At 45.5% G+C, this 19,339-nt stretch overlaps 1 protein-coding gene across 2 annotated transcripts in view; it reads left to right on the top strand.

The window, feature by feature from the left end:
* Positions 1 to 19,339, top strand: part of LOC115471907 — a 99,298-nt gene that overhangs the window by 66,058 nt on the left and 13,901 nt on the right. For both annotated transcript variants that reach the window (XM_030205834.1, XM_030205833.1), the window contains exon 5: positions 14,027 to 14,094. In XM_030205834.1, the coding sequence (XP_030061694.1) occupies positions 14,027 to 14,094 (68 nt within the window). The remainder of the gene's footprint in view (positions 1 to 14,026; positions 14,095 to 19,339) is intronic.

Here is a 19,339-nt window from a genome sequence, read left to right as displayed (position 1 = left end):
TCCCACATGCATAGCTCCCTTACTTTGGGTGCTGAGCCCCCAAACCCCACTACCCACAAATGTACAACACTACCAAAGCTCTTAGGGGTGAAGGGGGCAACTACATCTGGGTACAGTGGGTTTTGGAGGGCTTCCATTACCAGCACAAGTGTTACAGGTAGGAGGGGATGGGCCTGGGTCCGCCTGCCTTAAGTGCACTGCGGTACCCACTAAACGTGCTCCAGGGACCTGCATACACGCAGGCATCTAGGACTTGTTGCTGCTGTATAACCTTGGCACACCACGTGACACCTGAAGACTAATCTCTTTGAAAAAGTCCTTTATTTGAATAAGCACGTTTACTCACAGTTAACTGCAGATCAGAGGTTGTGCCCCACTGGCAAACGTCAGAAGAAGGCAGGACACTGAGCGAAGGGAAGGCTGGCTAGAGACGTTGGGAGCGCCGCCTCTTTCACTGACGCTGTGCTGCCGGACGGAGGTAAACTTAAAAGAAAAAAAAAGGGGACTTCCGGTGACGTCACGGACCTGAATGGTTGCCTGAGCCCTTAGCTCCGCGCTTACCCGCTTAAAAATCGCTTCATTTGCGGTCATCCAGACCTGTAAAAGTGGTGGGACCAGTCTCTGAAGACGCGACGAGAACCCGAGCACAGAATGAGCAAAACAACAGCCTCCCAGTCGAGAGAAGGAGAGCGGAGCTCGACGAGACAAGGGGTGAGAAACCGCTCGAGGCGCGTGTCGCCTGATCCGGGAAACTCTTCCGGCTCTGAATCAGCTGCTTCTAGCGCCGAGGTGCGTAGAACTGCCCTAAGCGCCGTATTACCCAAAGAGCTGGCTAAATGTCTCAAGGAAATCAGAGCAGAGATCAAGGCCTCTAAACAAGAAATTCTCGACCACGTGGACGCCATTAGCCTCGATCTCCGTGAATTAGGGGGCAGGGTCGAGACGCTGGAAGAGCGCGTGGACGAGCAAGTTGAGAGAGCAGAGGCGGCAGAGGCCCGTTTTACAAAACTAAATGAACAGTCTGAAGAGCTGCAATATAAACTAGACGACCTGGAAAATCGCGGGAGACGTCAAAATCTTAGATTTCGTGGAGTCCCCGAAAATGGCAACATGGAAGATGTGCCCACGCTTGTGCGTTCGATATGTGAGAAGCTATTGGGAGAGCAATTGGAGTCAGCAGATCTTATATTTGATCGGGCCCATAGAGCTCTCAGGAAACCAACAGACAATAGACCCAGAGACATAGTGGTGAGATTTTCATCATATATGCTTAAAGAAAAAATATGGCAAAAAGCGCGCCAAAATCCGCCAGTGGAATATAATGAGGCCAGATTCTCCGTCTACCAGGACTTATCGCTATTTACATTAACACAGAGGCGAGCGATGAGACCCGCGCTGGAAATTTTGCAGAAGGAGAAGATATCCTATAGATGGAACTTTCCCTTTGCCCTGAGTGTGGAATTTAAAGGCAAGCAGCATCGGTTTCGTCGGCTGGATGAGGTGTGGAAGTTCTTGCATGAAGCTGATTTGACCACCCAAGCGGTACCTGCAGGGGACATGGCCTCCGCAACGCGAGAAAAATTGCAGCAGTGGAAGAGAGTGCCTCAAAAACCCAAGAAGCAAGACGCTAAGCAGCGAACATGACTGATATGACATGGTGTCGTTGGTAATGATTTATGGGCTGTTGAATCTGTGTCCAGGCTCTGCCTATGTTATTGCTTTAAGATGTAACATGGGAGTTGAACTGGTAAGAAGCGGGGTTGTATTCAAGAGGGAGGAGAGCAGAAGGGGGACTGGATGATGGTAAAAACAGAAGGGGGGGCGGATTGTTGTGAGGGTTTGGGGGATCAGTTGGTGTCTGTTGGGGCACATTGGGGAGTCCTCCCACTCAGGACCTTAAGGTTCTGGCTGGTGGGTGAAGTTCTTGGGGTTGGGCCTGGGGGGGCTCACAGGGGCAGAGGGTTGGGAGGGGAGGGCGGGAGACTGGCTACAATAAGTGGAGGGGGCAGGTCACTACTGGGAAAAATGGGTACAAAGTAATATGGCACTTTGCAGAGCTGAAGATAAGGGCAGGGGCCGACAAGCTTGTTCACAACATGCTAGGATGGGTACTGACTTAAAGATTCTTTCCTATAATGTGAAAGGCCTGAACATGCCACAGAAAAGACAAAAGCTATATAAAGAGTTGAGGCAGTTAGGGCCTCATGTGGTTCTCCTCCAGGAGACACACCTGGCGGGCAAATATGAAAGACTTCTCTCCTACTCGGACTACCCGGTGGCGTATTTCGCCTCTGCAGCGGGATCAAAGAAAGCTGGAGTGGCGATCCTAATTCAGGCTGCAGTGGGCGCACAGGTGATTAAGGTAAAAAGGGACATGGGAGGCCGTTATATTTTTTTGCATATAAAAATTGACCAAATAGATCTCACCTTGGTGTCCATTTATGCACCTAACACGGGGCAGGCGGAGTTTTTAGAAAGGGTTAAAAATTCTCTGGCCATTTTTGCGCAGGGTTCTCTGGTAATAGGAGGGGATTTCAATACTGTGATGAACCCCGGACTTGACCGATCAGGCCCTAATAGAAATGAAGGGCAGAGGGATTCCCTGGCCTTAAGATCCTTAGCAAACTCCTTGGGTACGGTGGATATGTGGAGAGTAAAACACCAGAGGGTGTGAGATTATACATTCTATTCCGCAGTGCATAAAACCTATTCCCATATTGATTATCTATTCTTGGATGCCACTTTAGTGGAACGGGGACCTGACGCAGGGATCGGCAGTGTGACCCTATCGGACCACGCCCCAATATGGGTTACTTTGCCAACTATTAGGGCTGAAAACAAAGATAGAAGATGGACATTGAATGTGGGCCTTTTACAGGATGGGGAAGTGGTGGCGGGATATAAACAAATGCTGAAGGAGTATCTTGAGTTTAACTTGGAATCGGGACCCTCATTCAGCATTGTTTGGGATGCTATGAAGGCGGTATCCCGGGGCTACTTTCTTCAAGTAGCTAGTAAAAAATCAAAGGCCCGTAAAGCGCAGATAGCAAAATGTATGGAGAATATCCGTTCTCTGGAGGAACAGCATAAGGCAAATGGGTCAGAGAGGGTTCTGAGTGAGCTTAGTAAACAGAGAGCGTGGCTAGATTCTGTATACTCTGAGCAACTTAGTATGCTACAAAATAAGAACAGGGTGAACTCATATGAGCATGCCAACAAGGTGGGGCGTCTCCTTGCCATAAGGTTACGCAGACAAAAAGTTGACCGGGCAATTTTAAAGATACGGGATTCGGGTGGGGGTGAGCTCGGTACATCTGAGCAAATACGAAAAAGATTTGGGGAATTCTATCAGGATTTGTATGCTCAGGAGATCAGCCCTTCCCTGGAATCCATAGATCAATATATAAGGGATAGTGAACTACCTTCTCTGAGCTCCCAACAACAGGCATTACTAAATGAAATGGTTACTCCCAAAGAAATTCAGGAGGCGATCAGTAGTTTGCCATTGAGTAAATCACCTGGCTTGGATGGGTTGCCTAACGAATTCTATAGGAAGTTCGCTCCCGAGTTATCTCCGCTCTTAGCAGACTTGTTTAATCAAATTGGGAAGGGGGGATCATTACCTCAGTCAATGATGGAAGCGTGGATAGCTGTATTACCCAAGCTGGGCAAAGATCATTTTGAATGCGGATCTTATAGACCCATATCGGTATTAAATACTGATGTCAAAATTCTGGCTAAGGTTCTGGCTAATCGCTTGGCCCCAATTCTTCCAGTTCTTATACATCCAGATCAAGTGGGCTTTGTATCTCATCGCAAAGCGATGGATAATATTAGAAGGGTGGTTGATATTATGTATTTGGCAAAATTAAATAATAAGCCGCTTTGTCTCTTAAGTCTTGACGCGGAAAAAGCCTTTGACCGGGTCCACTGGCCCTTCATGTATGGAGTAATGGAGAATATGGGGTTTGGAACACAGTTCTGCAGGTGGATTCAGGCCTTTTATGAGTCCCCAAGGGCTTGTGTTCGGGTTAATGGTGGAAATTCAGAGCTGTTCATGCTGCATAGAGGGACTAGGCAGGGTTGTCCCCTGTCGCCCTTGCTGTTTGCATTGGTGATGGAGCCCTTTGCGGCCCAGATGAGGTTGGACCCTATTATCTCAGGAGCTAAAATAGCAGATAGAACCCATAAAATGGCCCTCTTTGCAGACGATGTGCTGCTGTTTGTTACTCGCCCTCAATCCACTCTCCCACATCTCGAGCAGATGATCAGAGAATATTCTGCAGTGTCGGGTTTCTGGGTCAACATGGCAAAATCAGAGGCTCTGAACGTAACACTCACTGATGAGGTGGTGGAGTCCTTAAAGACTTCATCCCCGTTTAGTTGGGCTCCTAAACAGATTAGGTACTTGGGGGTGATGCTTACAAGGGAAATGTCAGAACTCTTTAATGCAAATTACAGGGGGTTGGGTAAAACCATTATGGAGGATCTGGAGAGATGGGGAGAATTGGGAACTTCGTGGTTCGGTAGAATAGCCATCCTTAAAATGAACATATTGCCCAGATTGTTGTACCTCTTTCAGACGCTGCCTGTGATAATGCCCAGGCGATTCTTGGCTACTCTGCAAGACAGATTGGTGAGATTCGTCTGGGCAGGAAAACGTCCGCGGTTGGCGAGATCGCTGTTATACAGGGACAGGAAGAAAGGGGGGTTGGGGGTACCCAATCTTACTTGGTACTATAAGGCAGCACAAGGGAAAGCAGCACTTGAATGGTACCAAGATTATCCAGATCGTCAATGGGTGCATATTGAACAACATTCGATGGGTGATCAGCCACTGAGTGCCATAATGTGGCTGCCACGGCCTTTTAGAAATCTGGCTGAACGAGCTTGCCCCTCCATAGCTGTTACACTTCACTATTGGGATAGTTTGTTTCCTACGAGACAATGTGTATTGACCAGGTACACTCCAATTGCATTTAATCCCTTATTCTTACCTGGCACAGTAAAGGGGATTTTCACTAAATGGCGTGAATTGGGTGTGAGAACATGGGGCCAGCTGTTTGAAGCGGAGTCACTGTTGCCCTTTAATGCACTGCGGGATAGTTACCCAGGGGTAGAGGGCGATGAGTTTGCCTATTGCCAGTTGGCATCCCTTCTCAAGAGTAAGGCGGTGCGAGAGGTAATGCAGCGTAAGAAAATTGACCTGGAGGAGATATGTGAGAAGTTTGAATCTTCCCGGGGTTTGATAGGTTCCTTGTACCGTACCCTGAGTAATCAGGCTTCCGGTTGTGGAAAGCATAGGGGAGTCTGGGAACGGGAACTGGGTGTGCAGATGGGAGAGTCCGAGTGGGAGAGAATAGAAAAAGCAGTGATGCGGGTATCAGTTCATGTTCCCCTGCAAGAGAATGCGGTCAAAGTATTATATCGATGGTACCTTACGCCGGCCCGTCTGCAGAGGATCTTTCCGTCCTCTTCGGACATGTGCTGGAGGAGGTGTGGTCACAAAGGTACAATGGGGCACATTTGGTGGAGTTGTATTAAAATTCGGGCATTTTGGAAAGCTGTACATTCTAGGCTACAGCACTGGCTGGGGTGTGTTGTGCCATGGGCCCCTGAGGTGTTCTTGTTTTCAGCTAGGGCCGCAGGCTTACTGTCACATCAGCAGACCCTAGTTCAATATGCGGTTGGCACAGCAAGGGTCACTGTGGCGGCACATTGGCGAAAGGAGGGAGTTCCATCTTTATCTCGATGGCTTAATAAATTGAGATATGTTCGGGAAATGGAGAGACTAGTGGCGGAGCGTAAACAACAAATGGTTAAGTGGCGTTCAGTTTGGGAACCCGTCCCTTTTGATGCTCTATAAATCTAGTTACTGAACACATTGAATGCCATGAGGGGTAGTGCCCAGTAGTGCCCATTTGGAGGGTAGGGGAGGGGGGAGGGGGGGATGGGTGGAGAAATCTTTGTTTTCCTGAAAATTGGATAAAAATGTGAAGTTTATTGCTGATGACATAGTTCTATTGAAACGATTGAATGTACTCTTATAAGCTGTAAGGGTAGAATCCTGTATTAGAATAAGCATGTTGTACTTTGTTAGTTTTTGTGGTTCCATTGTGCTGTTTCAATGGTTAATAAAGACTTCTTGCAAATAAAAAAAAAAAAAAAAAAGAAAAAAAAAGGAAAGGGATCTTGGGGGGGGGGGGGGGAGAGAAGAGGGCGGGCAGTGGGACATGGGAGCGGGAGGGCGAGTTAAGCATGGTGCGGCGGCACCCCCCAGAGGACGGCGCCCCCCTGCCGTGCTTACCTCGCTTACCGTGTTGGCATGGCCCTGGAGAGCCACATCGCAACCAGGGAAAGGCTGTCGGAGGATTCAACACATTCTGCTGTCATGGAGGTGGGTACGGCATTTGAGGCTGGCATACAGGCTGGCAAAAAAGGTTTTTAGTTTTATTTTTTTAGTATGGGAGGGGGTTGGTGACCACTGGGGGAGTATGGGGAGGTCATCCCCCATTTCCTCCAGTGGTCAGCTGGTCATTTAGTAAACCCGGCGATATACTGCTTATCGCCGTTTTTTTTTTCCATTATCGCCGAAAGCCGGCCATCTGGTAGCCACGCCCATGCCCGCCCATGTCCCGCCTTCGCTTTGCCGCTGACACGCCCCTTTGAACTTTGGCCGGCGACGCAACGGGAAAGCAGCGATGTTGCCAAAAAAGCGGCTTTCGATTATACCAATTTGGCCGCTTTTCCGAGATCGCCAGCCATCTCCTGATTTATGTTGGAAAATGGCTGACAATCACTTTCGAAAATGAGCTGGCTAATGCACCAGATGGGGTAGACAGAAATTCATGACAGTCTTTCTAGCCTGGAACTGATAACTTGGCACCTTTGTAAAAAAGACATTCTCTATTGTGAGGTAAAAAAAATGAAGAGAAAATTAGCCATTTTTCCAACATTCCCTTCTTATAGCAATGCAGTGTGGCCTTATTGATCAAACACAGAGCTCCTATTTTGCTTCACTGGGTCAGTTCCCTTAATGTGGCTGTTCAGGAATTAGCAAAACCTTGATAGTAGTTGAGTTACTTAGGGATTTTCTTTAGAACTGAATTTGATGCAGCATTTCCATAATAATGCATTTTGAGTGTTTCCTTAGAAAGCATGGAAAGAATATGCTCAGGAAAATAAGACAGCAGAGGTTAACCCAGAGGCGTAGCCAGGTTTTGATCTCAGGGGGAGCAGACTTTTATAAAATAGGCACCGGTTGGTGTTGTTGCTCAGGGGCTGTAGCTGGCACTGATTAATACAGGCTGTATCTGTTGTGTCCTGCCTACAAGGAAACAGTAAGTTACATCAGGAGGCAGGATACAGAAGAGATCCCTGAACTGGCCAGAGCAGGCAACCTGTCTTCTTAACTACAAAGTAAAAACATTCAAATCGTGACCATCACATACACAATCCTTCCACTGCTAGACACCTTGTTTAAATCAGATGGGTTTTTGTTTGTGTGGTGACTCTACAGATTGTGATGAACACTAGTCTTGAGCATTATTTTTATTTTGGGTGACAAGGGCCACCAAAGGTGTCCCTTGCCCCAGAGCCTACTTTCAAATAAGGCTAGACACTTTGTGAAATAACACAAACCCCTGCAAAAAGACACCCAAAACCTATACTGAAAACTTACCACACCATAACAGCCCTAACGTATGTATGTATGAAAAGACAGTGCTATAAATATTACATTGGGACCTAGAGAAGTACTTAAGTACATAAGTAAAGCCACACTGGGAAAAACCAAGGGTCCATCAAGCCCAGCATCCTGTCCACGACAGCGGCCAATCCAGGCCAAGGGCACCTGGCGAGCTTCCCAAATGTACAAACGTGTTTCCCTAGGTGGTCCTGGAGTACCCCCTTGCCATTCAGGTGCACTCTGAGTGGATATTAAACATGCAGTTGCTGAAATTAAACAGGAACTGGTGGAACTTACTAAGCAGCAAGATGAAATGGAAACTAGGTTTGATGAGGTCATGGAGGTGCTGGATGATACCCAACAGAAGATGGTTACTGTACAAATAGGAGAGATGGAACTATGGCACAAACTTGAGGATCTTGAGAATCACACCCAATGATGTAATCTGAGACTTCAGGGTGTACCAGAGAAAGAGACCTTCAAAGACCCTATGCAGGTGGTGCAGGATATTTGCCAGGACCTATTGTGGCAGGCATGTGGTGCCAATCCCTCAAGTGCTTATTGAATGGGCACATTGAACTTTGAGGAAACCTGCTAATAGTAAGCCATGGGATTTTGTACTATGTTTAAACAGCTTCACTGTGAAGGAGGAGATCTTTCTTTCTGTTAGAAAAGTAAAAGAGTACCAATGGAAAGGTGTACATGTGGAGCTGTACCAGGATTTGTCTGTGGTCACACTACAGTGGCGGAGGGAATTGCAAGGAGTTACTAGGTACCTCTGCAGGAAGGGCCACTGGTACAGATAGTGAAAACCAGGGCAAAGGGTCGGTAACTATCGGAGGGACCACAAGAAGGGCTAAGGCCCCTGATGAAGCTTGGGCTGCTTTGATCACTATGAAAGCTGAGAAGCTCCCGGAGGAGGCCCAGTTTCCAGACATCTCTCATCTTCTTGTCAGTGGCATCAAGTGTGCAGGGATAAACGCCTGCAACACACACTCAAATGGAAAGAGATGCAGGACTCTTAAAGTGACTAATCTGTGTGCTGGATGATACTTTTACTCTTTGGGGTTGTAACTGTGAGGCACATTTTGCTTTGCTTTTCCCTGCAGTGGGTGTAAGTAGTATTATTACTGCTGCGTAATTGAAATAGGTTTATGGGATTATATCAATGAGTGATGGGAGGTGGGTAGAGATTTTGGAGTGATTGTTGATAGGGGGTGGATGGAGGGGAGGTTGTTAGTCAATTATTACATCGGCGTGACCACTCCATGGTGGTGGTCACTGCTCCTGATTGATTCCCAGGCTGACTTAGCTCAGGTGGGGGTGGAGGGTTGAGGGGGAGTGAAGGTAGGGTAAAGGGGGAGTAAGATAGTGGGAATAAGGATAAAGGAGGCGCACCACAATAATCTGGGGAGGACGTGGGCTTTTAATTGTAAACTTGAGCCCTATAATGTTAAAGATTTAAATTCTCTATGCAAGCGGGGCCTTTTGTTTAAAGAATTGTTGAGACTGAATTGTGATATTGCATTAATTTAGTGTCCAATGTTCCCATCAACCTGGCTTATTACTGGAACATTGGACAATAAAGAGTTAATCCAGGAAACACATCTTCCTACAAAATCAGAATGATTGCTGTATGATAAACACTTTTCTCAGATTTTTTGTAGCTGTAATGTTCAAAAGAAGAAAACAGCTTGCACAAATTGCGGCTGGAGTTTAATCAGCTTCAGGTAGTTGAGATAGCACATAATCTCCAGATGACCCATCAAATGCATGATGAAGCTGGAAATAAACCAAGTACATTGTTGGCCAGGAAATTAAAACAGAGGCAGAAGGAATTGGCTATTCTCAAAATTAAGGGTAAGGGGGGATCTTGTTGCTATAAGCAAGAAGATATTCAGAGGCGTTTTGTGCAGTTTTATAAACATCTATACAGTCAGGAATCCAGGGTCACTGAGGATAACATTAGCAAGTATTTAGAAAATAGCTCTTTGCCCAGGATATCTGACACTTTACGGAACTAGCTAGAAGCAGTAGATCTGTACAACCATCAGGCACTTACCTGCTGGCAAGGTGCCTGGGCTAGATGGATTTTCCTCTGGTTTTTATAAAACATTTTTGGTTCAACTAGGATGTTTAATGGTGTACAAAATGGGGAGACACTGCCAGACACTATGAAAATGGCTGGGATTACAATCTAGTATAAATCAGGGAGAGATAGTGCTCTGTGTGGGTCATGCCGGCGTATCTTTGCCTTGAATCTTGATTTGGTTTCACTTTTGGCTGCAGCAACTTAACCGGCTAAGCAAATATTCAGTGCTAGCCGATTAAGTTAATAGCGGTTAAAGACAGGCCTGTCTTAACCGTTCAGCTTAGCCGGTTTAGCGCTTAATATTCACACTTAGCTGGCTAAGTCATGCGATATAGCTGGTTAGCGGCTAGCTGCTAAGTACTAATATTCAGAGGGGATAACTGCTGACTATTAGTGCTCATCCGGCTAAGCGCTATTTAACTGGCCAGGAGCCATTCCTGGCCGGTTAAATAGCGCTGAGTATCAGGCCCTGGATATCTAGCTTGTATACTGCACCCCAGGCCGCGATAAAAGTCAATGGGGAGCACTCAGAGGCAGATATTAAGGGGTTAAATATTTGGGGGATAATTATAAAATCTCTCCCAATGCAGATGATGCCCTTCTAACAGTAACACAGCTGCTGATTTCCATTTCAGTTCTTCTCTGAGAGTTGGAGAAGTGTGGTTTAATCTCGAGGTTTAAAATTAATTTTGATAAGATAGAGGCTCTAAATGTTAATTTATTGGAGGGAGAGCTTTCTGAGCTTAAGGTGAATTTACCATTTAGATGGGTTAAAGACTCTATTAAATATCTGGGAGTACAAATACCATCTAGATTGGAAGACTTGTGAAACCCCCCCCCCCCCCCCCCCCCCCCAGTGGATGGGTTTTATTGAGAATAAGGAGAGAGAATAATTCCAGTTAAGTGCTTTTAAAACACAAACAGGTTTATTCTTTCTAACTGTCAGTTTGCTTGCCTTAGTAGAGCTGCGCAGGAATGTGGCTATTTGAATAGGGCTTCCATATCTGCGGAGACAAAAAAACGGACAGAAAAAATAAAAACAGTTGCTACCTTTGCTAAGGAATGATTAAGATATATACAATGATTAAGCCATATAACTGAAAAGAAACAATACCTATAAACAATCACTACATCACTGGTCCCTACATCCAAGCAATGCTAGGAGTTTCTAGACTAGGAAAAGAAGCAATAAACAATCATTATGCATACATACATCACTGGTCCTTACATCATCCAGGCTTTTTACATCAGCTGAGAGAAGCCCCTTTTTCAGCGAAGCTGGAGTCTCATGACCAGGAGTCTGGTTCTATGCAATGCGTCCATCCATAGATGAGCTTCTGGTTTCACTGTAAGAGGCCTCCCTTTTTTATTAGGCTTAGAACTCATGTTCAGAGCTAAGAAAAATTACAGAATGCTTGAGAATTTATCTGTTTTGGTAAACAAGCCATACTGTGGGAAGGTGGTCACATGTTTCTCAGTCCAGGTGGCCAGTCTGAACTCAAAACAGGCTCCACTTCTCCCTTCACAAACCAAATTGATTAGAGCTGTGTCTTATCTTCTACATTCCAACTTATTTTCACACAATCAAAGTTAAACAATCATTTTAATGAGCGAGGGCACTGCCGGTCAAGACAGAGTTGAAAAACAATCTTTAAAATTCACTTCTATTACAGTTGGTAAGCCTGAACCCTAGCAGGGAGAAACCCTAGAGGTTCCTCTTGAAGAGAGGACCAGAGAGGGACAAGGCCTCAGGGTTTGGTTGGCACTAGGGGTCCAGCAAAGGGAGAAGGCTCCCTGGCTGTGGCCAGCACTAGGAGCCCAGCAGGGGAGGACAGCTGGTCCTCAGAGCTCGGGGAAAGCTTCCAGGAAGCCACAGCAGGGATAGGTATAGCCAGCCTGGCAGTCCAGCACAGCAGCCACCAATCCAAGAAGTCTCCAGCAGAGGGGTGAGATCTGAGGGGACTAGGAAATGGTGGACTTGCCAGGATAGGAGAGGAGAGACCTAGGCAACACAGTCATACCCACACACTGACTCAGCTAAGAACCTGGGAGGAGCTTACAGCCACCACCTTGATAAGACTGAAAGGGTTTGAAAGCTGTGCAAAACTATAAGGGAAAGAAGACGGGATTGATATACTGCCTTTCTGTGGTTACATTCAAAGTGGTTTACATATTATATACAGGTATTTATTTTGTGCCTGATGCAATGGAGGGTGAAGTGACTTGCCCAGTGTCGTGAGGAGCTGCAGTGGGAATCAAACCCAGTTCACCAGGATCAAAGCCCACTGCACTAACCACTAGCCTACTCCTCCACTCCTTATATACAAGTTACTGATTCTAAAGATCAGAGTTGTATACTAATGCTATTGGTTTAAGTACACTACTGGGTTAAGTACCAAGACACTTGACATTTGTTGGTATTTGTTTATGGTAATTGAATTGATGTGATAAGAAATCAGTGGTGTGCTGGTAAATTTTTAACAACAGGCTCTCTCCCCGGTCCACCTCTGCGCCCCCCCCCCCCCCCCCGTCCACCTCTGCGCCGCCCCAAAATTGCAGAGCTGGCTATAGCCGGGGGGGGGGCAGCAATGCATTACTCTCTCCAGGAAAAAAAAAAATTAAATGATCCCAGGTTCCAATCTAATTCATGTTTAATGTGGGATAAAATGCCATAAATAAGTAAATAAATAAATAAATAAATATAAACTTTTAATGTTGAGCACTCAAAGTGAACATATTCCAAACACTATAATGAAAATAAAATGATTTTTTTTCTACCTTTGTTGTCTGGTGACTGTTTTTCTGATCATGCTGGCCCAGTATCCGATTCTGCTGCTATCTGTCCTCTTAACTTCGTTTCCAGGGCTTCCTTTCCATTTATTTCTTTCCTTTCTTCTTCATTTCTGGTCCTCAACTTCTGCCTATTTTCTTCATCCATATGCAGTTTTTCTCCTCTCTTCCTTTTCCCTCATCTCATCTCCTTCCTCACTCTTCCCTCCCCTCCATCCATGTCCAGCATTTCTTCTCTCTCCCCTCCTCTCCCCTGCCCTCCATCCACCCACGTCCAGTGACCCTTCTCTCCCCCTGCCCTGCATGCACCAAGCGACCCTCCCCTGCCCTCCAAGCACCCATACCCAGTGACCCTCCTCTCCCCTGCCCTCCATCCACCCATGTCCGGTGACCCTCCTCTCCCCTGCCCTGCATGCACCTATATACCCAGCGACCCTTCTCTCCCCTGCCCTGCATGCACCCATACCCAGTGACCCTCCTTTCCCCTGCCCTCCATCCACCCAATCCAGCAGTGACCCTCCTCTCCCCTGCCCTTCATCCACCCATACCCAGCGACGACCCTTCTCTCCCCTCCATGATCCACCCATGCCCAGCGACTTCCTAGTTCTCTCCCCTGCCACCCCCTCCCAAGTTGTTAATAGAATTCTCCTCCCTCCCTCCTGTCACCGATCTGACTCCTTTAATTCTTCGGGGCAGGCAGTCTTGCCTGCCTGCTGCAAGCACTGACTTAGTCCCCCGATGGCGCTGCTGGTTCGCGCTTCAAAATGGCCGCCGAGACTTACAAGGGCGAAGTCTCGCGAGGCCGCTCTGGAAGTCTCGGCGGCCATTTTTAAAGCGCGAACCTGCAGCGCCAGCGGGGGAGAGTCAGCACTTGCAGCGGGCAGGCAAGACTGTCTGCCCCGAAGAATTCGTCAGGTCTGTGATGTGAGGGAAGAGGGAGGGAGGAGAGCCGGCTCGCGGGTTTCAACAACCGGCTCGCAAGAGCCGAGCAAAGTTAACAAGCGGCTCTTGCGAGCTGGTGCGAGCCGGCTCCAGCACACCACTATAAGAAATCCTAATTTCTTAGGTGCATAAGATAGTGTATATATAGAGGTCTATGTAAATAGTTCAATAAAACCTGTTTGATTTATTAGCCAGCCCTGTTCAGAGCCGTCTTGTGAATTTCTCTGGGGGGAGAAGAGGGTACCTCTCCACTTTTATCTCTCCACTAACACTTTTCTTCCTCAGGTGGAGGCAATGAGCACCAAGTGAATAAGGGATCGACAAAGACTGCCCTCGTGAGGCTCTAGCTAGGTCAGGCCCCGGATCTAGGAGTGCCCTGTAGGGGGCGCTACACAAGTTTGGGAGAATTGGCAGTCCAGGGTTTCACATAGTGACTTCTGTTGAAATGCCAACTGAAAACTAGAACTAATGTGCACATCTAATGGTATTACTGGTATATGTGATTTCTTTCCTAGACTGAAACCTCTGCATCCAGTCAAAGTTCAAGGACCAGCTACTACCAGATTTCAAGGCTTCCTGCCAGGTGAGGGCCATTCTTGTCTTCCATTGCTTTCTTCACCATGAACTTTCACCCAGTTTCAGCAGCATTGTTTGTTAATGTGTGCAGCCTTGGACAAACCCAGTACAGAGCTAGGGTGATCTCCAAAATTTAGTTACCAAAATAGAGGAATATAATCAAGCAGAGGATGTCCAATCTGGTTAAAAAAAGGGGTTTTTAATAAATATTATGTTCATCTACAATAGTCCATGGCACAAAATAGAAGGACTCGACACAACCGTGTTTTGGCAATGATGCCTGTGTTAGGAGTAAACAAAATCTAGGTGTTTGTCTTACTAAAATAATATGATGAACTGTTATGGGAATCAAACCAGACTGCTACACACTCTGCTACCAGTAATCTGTCTTTCGTGACTCTTTCAGCCACACTTTTTTTTCATTTCAGCACACTTTCCACGTGCTGGAACGAGGCCTGAAATGCACAAAAAGTGCAGCTGATTCATAGTGGAAGCCAGAGGAAAAGGAAAAGAAAGGTGGCAGGAAGAGCCATGAAAGAGAGCTTACTGGTAGCGGAGTGTGTAGCAATCTGGTTTGACTACCCATAACAGTTCATCACATCCCTTGGTACTCTGATCTCATCCCATGGTTTTCAGTATCACCTTTATGCTGATGACTCTCAGATCTACCTCTCCACACCAGAAATTTCAGCAGGAATCCAGGTCCAAGTATCAGCCTGCCTGTCTGACATTGCTGCCTGGATGTCTCACTGCCATCTGAAACTAAACATGACTAGAGCTGAGCTTCTTATCTTTTCCCCTAAACCCACCTCTCCTCTTCCCCCATTCTCTATCTCTGTGGATAACACTCTCAACCTCTGTCTCATCAGCTCGTAACTGTGGGGTCATCTTTGACTCTGCTCTTTCTCTGCACATATCCAACAGACTGCTAAAGCCTGTCATTTCTTTCTCTATAATATCACCAAAATTCATCTCTTCCTTTCTGAGTACACTACCAAAACTCTTATCCACAGTCTTATCACCTCTTGCTTAGACTACTGCAACTTGCTTCTCACAGGTCTCCCGCTAAGCCATCTCTTCCTTCAATCTGTTCAAAATTCTGCTGCATGACTTATATTCCACCAGTGTTGCTGTGCTCATATTTGCCTTCTCCTCAAGTCACTTCATTGGCTCCCTATCTGTTTCTGCATACAGTTCAAACTCCTCTTATTGACTTACAAGTGCATTCACTCTGCAGCTCCTCAGTACCTCTCCACTCTTATCTCTCCCTACACTTCTCCCCAGGAACTCTGTTCATTGGGTAAATCTCTCTTACCTGTACCCTTCTCCTCCACTGCCAACTCCAGACCAGGGACGTAGCCAGACCTGGCTTTTTTGGGGGGCGGGGGGGGGGGGGGGGAGGCCCAAGCTTAACATGGGGGGGCACTAGCAATATAGGCATGAATAGTATTTGGTATACTCCTAAATAATGCCTTAGAGTGCACTTGATAATGGATTTCCAAGTAAACAGTCTGTCCTGCATCAACATAAACAACATGCACACTTATGAGAACCTTGGAAACACTGACATTTTTTAATGAAATTGCATTAACCCATAACTTAAACTTTACCATTATAGTAGACTTGAGTCTGGGCAACCTCTCAACACACATCACAGTATCCTGGAATATAATTACTGTAGTGGCACATATCCCTCAACTTTACTTTATAAGAAATATATAAAACACCATATTAAGCTGTATTCATAAAATAAGTCTTGTCCCTTCCTCTGGTTCTACTGCTTCCTTTCCTTTCTGAAGTTGACATGAACCAATTCAAGTCCCTGGAGTTCCTGATGGTGTTCCTTCCACCCCTTCTCCTTACGAAGGAGCAGACAAAGGATTGTCTGCTAAATTTACTCTGAAGTAACACTAAATCCCGCAAAGAAGTTTCTTAGAGCCAATGTAGCAAGCTTAACAGCACCATTCTGAACACACAGATATCAGTAACTGTACCTTTAAAAAGGCAGCAGTGAATATACAGAACCGCAGTATGCTTCATATTGAAAAAGCCAGACAAGTCAGACTCCTATGGATCCATGCACAAATTGCATTCCAGCAGAATCTCTTACCTTGGTCACTCACAGAACACAGACTAATCCTTACCAATTACAAAATAAAGGACCAAAATTAGAGAAGGAAACACTGAGAAATCACATTCTCTGTAAGGAGTACAGCACAGGAGAAATAAAAATAAAAAGGGATTATCTACTGTAGGGAGCAAAATACAGGATCACTTTCTATCCCAAAATAAAACCCACAAATAAATTATCTGGATACCCAAGATAAGTTAAAAACTTGTGGGACAAAACTACTAACCTATGCAACTTTAAGTGCTTTGAAAATGAGCCCGAGTGACTCCAGCCAACTTATTAGTGGAATATAACTACAAAGGCATGGTATGGTTGCATTTTCAATATGGTAATACTATAGCCCAGCTAAGGAACAGGTTATTTTGAGTTAGTCTTCACTGGAGTAGAGGAGTGTGGTAGCCGTGTTAGTCCACTCTTAAGGTTATCAATAGAAATCAAACAAAAATAAAACATGGAAAAGAAAATAAGATGATACCTTTTTTATTGGACATAACTTAATACATTTCTTGATTAGCTTTCGAAGGTTGCCCTTCTTCGTCAGGTCGGAAATAAGCAAATGTGCTAGCTGACAGTGTATATAAGTGAAAACATTCAAGCATTACTATGACTGTCTGACAGGGTGGGAGGATGGGGGTGGGTAGGAGGTATGCATGGGGACATCAAAGCATATCATTGATATTCTAACAGGATGGGTATGGATAGGTGAGGGGTGGGGTGATCAACAGAGAAATACAGCTTTATGGTTTATAATGGGCTAGGAACCCAAGATCCTTGTTAAGTCCTTTCTGTTGGGTGTTAAAGTATTCAATCATTCTGACTTCAAAGGTCTTACATTCTTGTATGGTTTGAAAGTTACCTTTCAGGATTCTCACTGTGAAGTCACTGGTACAGTGTCCTGGTCCTGTAAAATGCTGACCAACAGGGGTGGGAGCCCTACTGGCACCAGTATTGTTCATGTGATATCTATGTAAATTGAATCTTGTCTTAAGCATCTGGCCTGTTTCTCCAATATAGCATCCTTCGTTACATGTTTTACACTGAATGATATATACCACATTGGAAGATGAGCAAGTGAAAGATTCCTTTATGTTGAATATCTTTCCTTTGTGGATGACTGTGGGGTCCTGTGAAATATTGCCTCCTCCCTCAAAACACCCAGGGAGAATCTGCTACAGTACAAGGAGAAAAAATCCACAAACAGAATCCCCCTTGTAGTGACATACAATCCAGAGCTGGAAAAACTGAGGAAAATCATAAGAGATCTACAACCTATACTCCAGGAGGATGAATTACTGAAAGAGATATTCCCATCCCCACCAGTACTGGCCTTCCGACAGCCACCCAACTTAAAACACAAGCTAATCAGAAGTAAACTTCCATCACAGACTGAAAAGGAACAGAAGGGCACACTTCCCTGTAATTTATCCAGTTGCAAACTATGCCAAAATATTTCACAGGACCCCACAGTCATCTCTAAGGTCGACCTAAATGTTGAGATTTGGGCATCCCCGAACGTATTATGAAAATGAAAGATAGACGCCCATCTTGTTTCGATAATACGGGTTTCCCCACCCCTTCGCGGGGACATCCTGCAAGGACGTCCTCAGGAAAACTTGGGCGCCCTGTTCAATTATGCCCCTCCACGTATGCAAAGAGAAGCCAGGAGATCTCAGCACCAAGCTGAGACAGAAGATGTTGTAAATACTTTTAAACTGGTGAAAACTTGATAATGTTACAAAGGTTTTGAGAAGCTCGTGCAGCAAGGCAATGTGTTAGATTACAGTACATAGAGTAGCATGCTGCAGACAGATTCTCCCTGCTCGATGAAGAGACAAGAGGGGCTAACTTAGCAATCCTAGAGGATCAAGCTAGCCAATAGGGGAGTCCTATAAGTCGTATGGAACTAGAACATGTGCTCAGGAAGAGCCTATCTCAGAGAACTACAGACTGACAAAGATTTGTAGTCCTATCCTGTTTAAAGACACAGGGACAGAACCTGGCTATAAGCAATGTCTGATAAACAACAAGCAACTTGCCTCTATGCAAATATCAGACACAATCACCCCCAAGTCCCACTCTTCTTTTGTACACAGAAGCACTTCACCCCCAATATTGTACTGTGCCCTTGGATTCTTGTAACCCATAAGTACGTAAGTATTGCCATACTGGGAAAGACCAAAGGTTCATCAAGCCCAGCATCCTGTTTCCAACAGTGGCCAATTCAGGTCACAAATACCTGGCAAGATCCCAAAAAAGTACAAAACAGTTTATATTGCTTATCCCAGAAATAGTGGATTTTCCCAAGTCCATTTAATAATGGTCTATGGACTTTTCCTTTAGGAAACCGTCCAAACCTTTTTTAAACTCCACTAAGCTAACCGCTTTTACCACATTCTCTGGTAATGAATTCCAGAGTTTAATTACACGTTGAGTGAAGAAACATTTTCTCCGATTCGTTTTAAATTTACTACATTGTAGCTTCATCGTATCGCCCCCTAGTCCTAGTATTTTTGGAAAGCGTAAACAGATGCTTCACATCTACCCGTTCAACTCCACTCATTATTTTATAGACATCTATCATATCTCCCCTCAGGCGCCTTTTCTCCAAGCTGAAAAGCCCTAGCCGCTTTAGCCTTTCCTCATAGGGAAGTCGTCCCATCCCCTTTATCATTTTCGTCGCCCTTCTCTGCACCTTTTCTAATTCCACTATATCTTCTTTGAGATGCAGTAACCAGAATTGAACACAATATTCGAGGTGTGGTTGCACCATGGAGCGATACAGAGGCATTATAACATCCTCATTTTTATTTTCCATTCCTTTCCTAATAATACCTAACATTCTATTTGCTTTCTTAGCCGCAGCAGCACACTAAGCAGAAGGTTTCAACGTATCATCAACGACGACACCTAGATCCCTTTCTTGGTCCGTGACTCCTAACATGGAACCTTGCATGACGCAGCTATAATTCGAGTTCCTCTTTCCCACATGCATCACCCATGTGCATGACCTTGCATTTCTTAGCATTAAATTTTAGTTGTCAATTAATGGACCGTTCTTAAAGTTTTGCTAGATCTTTCCTCATGTCATCCACACCCTCCGGGGTGTCCACCCTATTACAAA

This window comes from Microcaecilia unicolor, chromosome 6, assembly GCF_901765095.1.
Source record: "Microcaecilia unicolor chromosome 6, aMicUni1.1, whole genome shotgun sequence".
NCBI lineage: Eukaryota > Metazoa > Chordata > Amphibia > Gymnophiona > Siphonopidae > Microcaecilia > Microcaecilia unicolor.
This window is presented reverse-complemented; position numbering and strand designations above follow the sequence as displayed.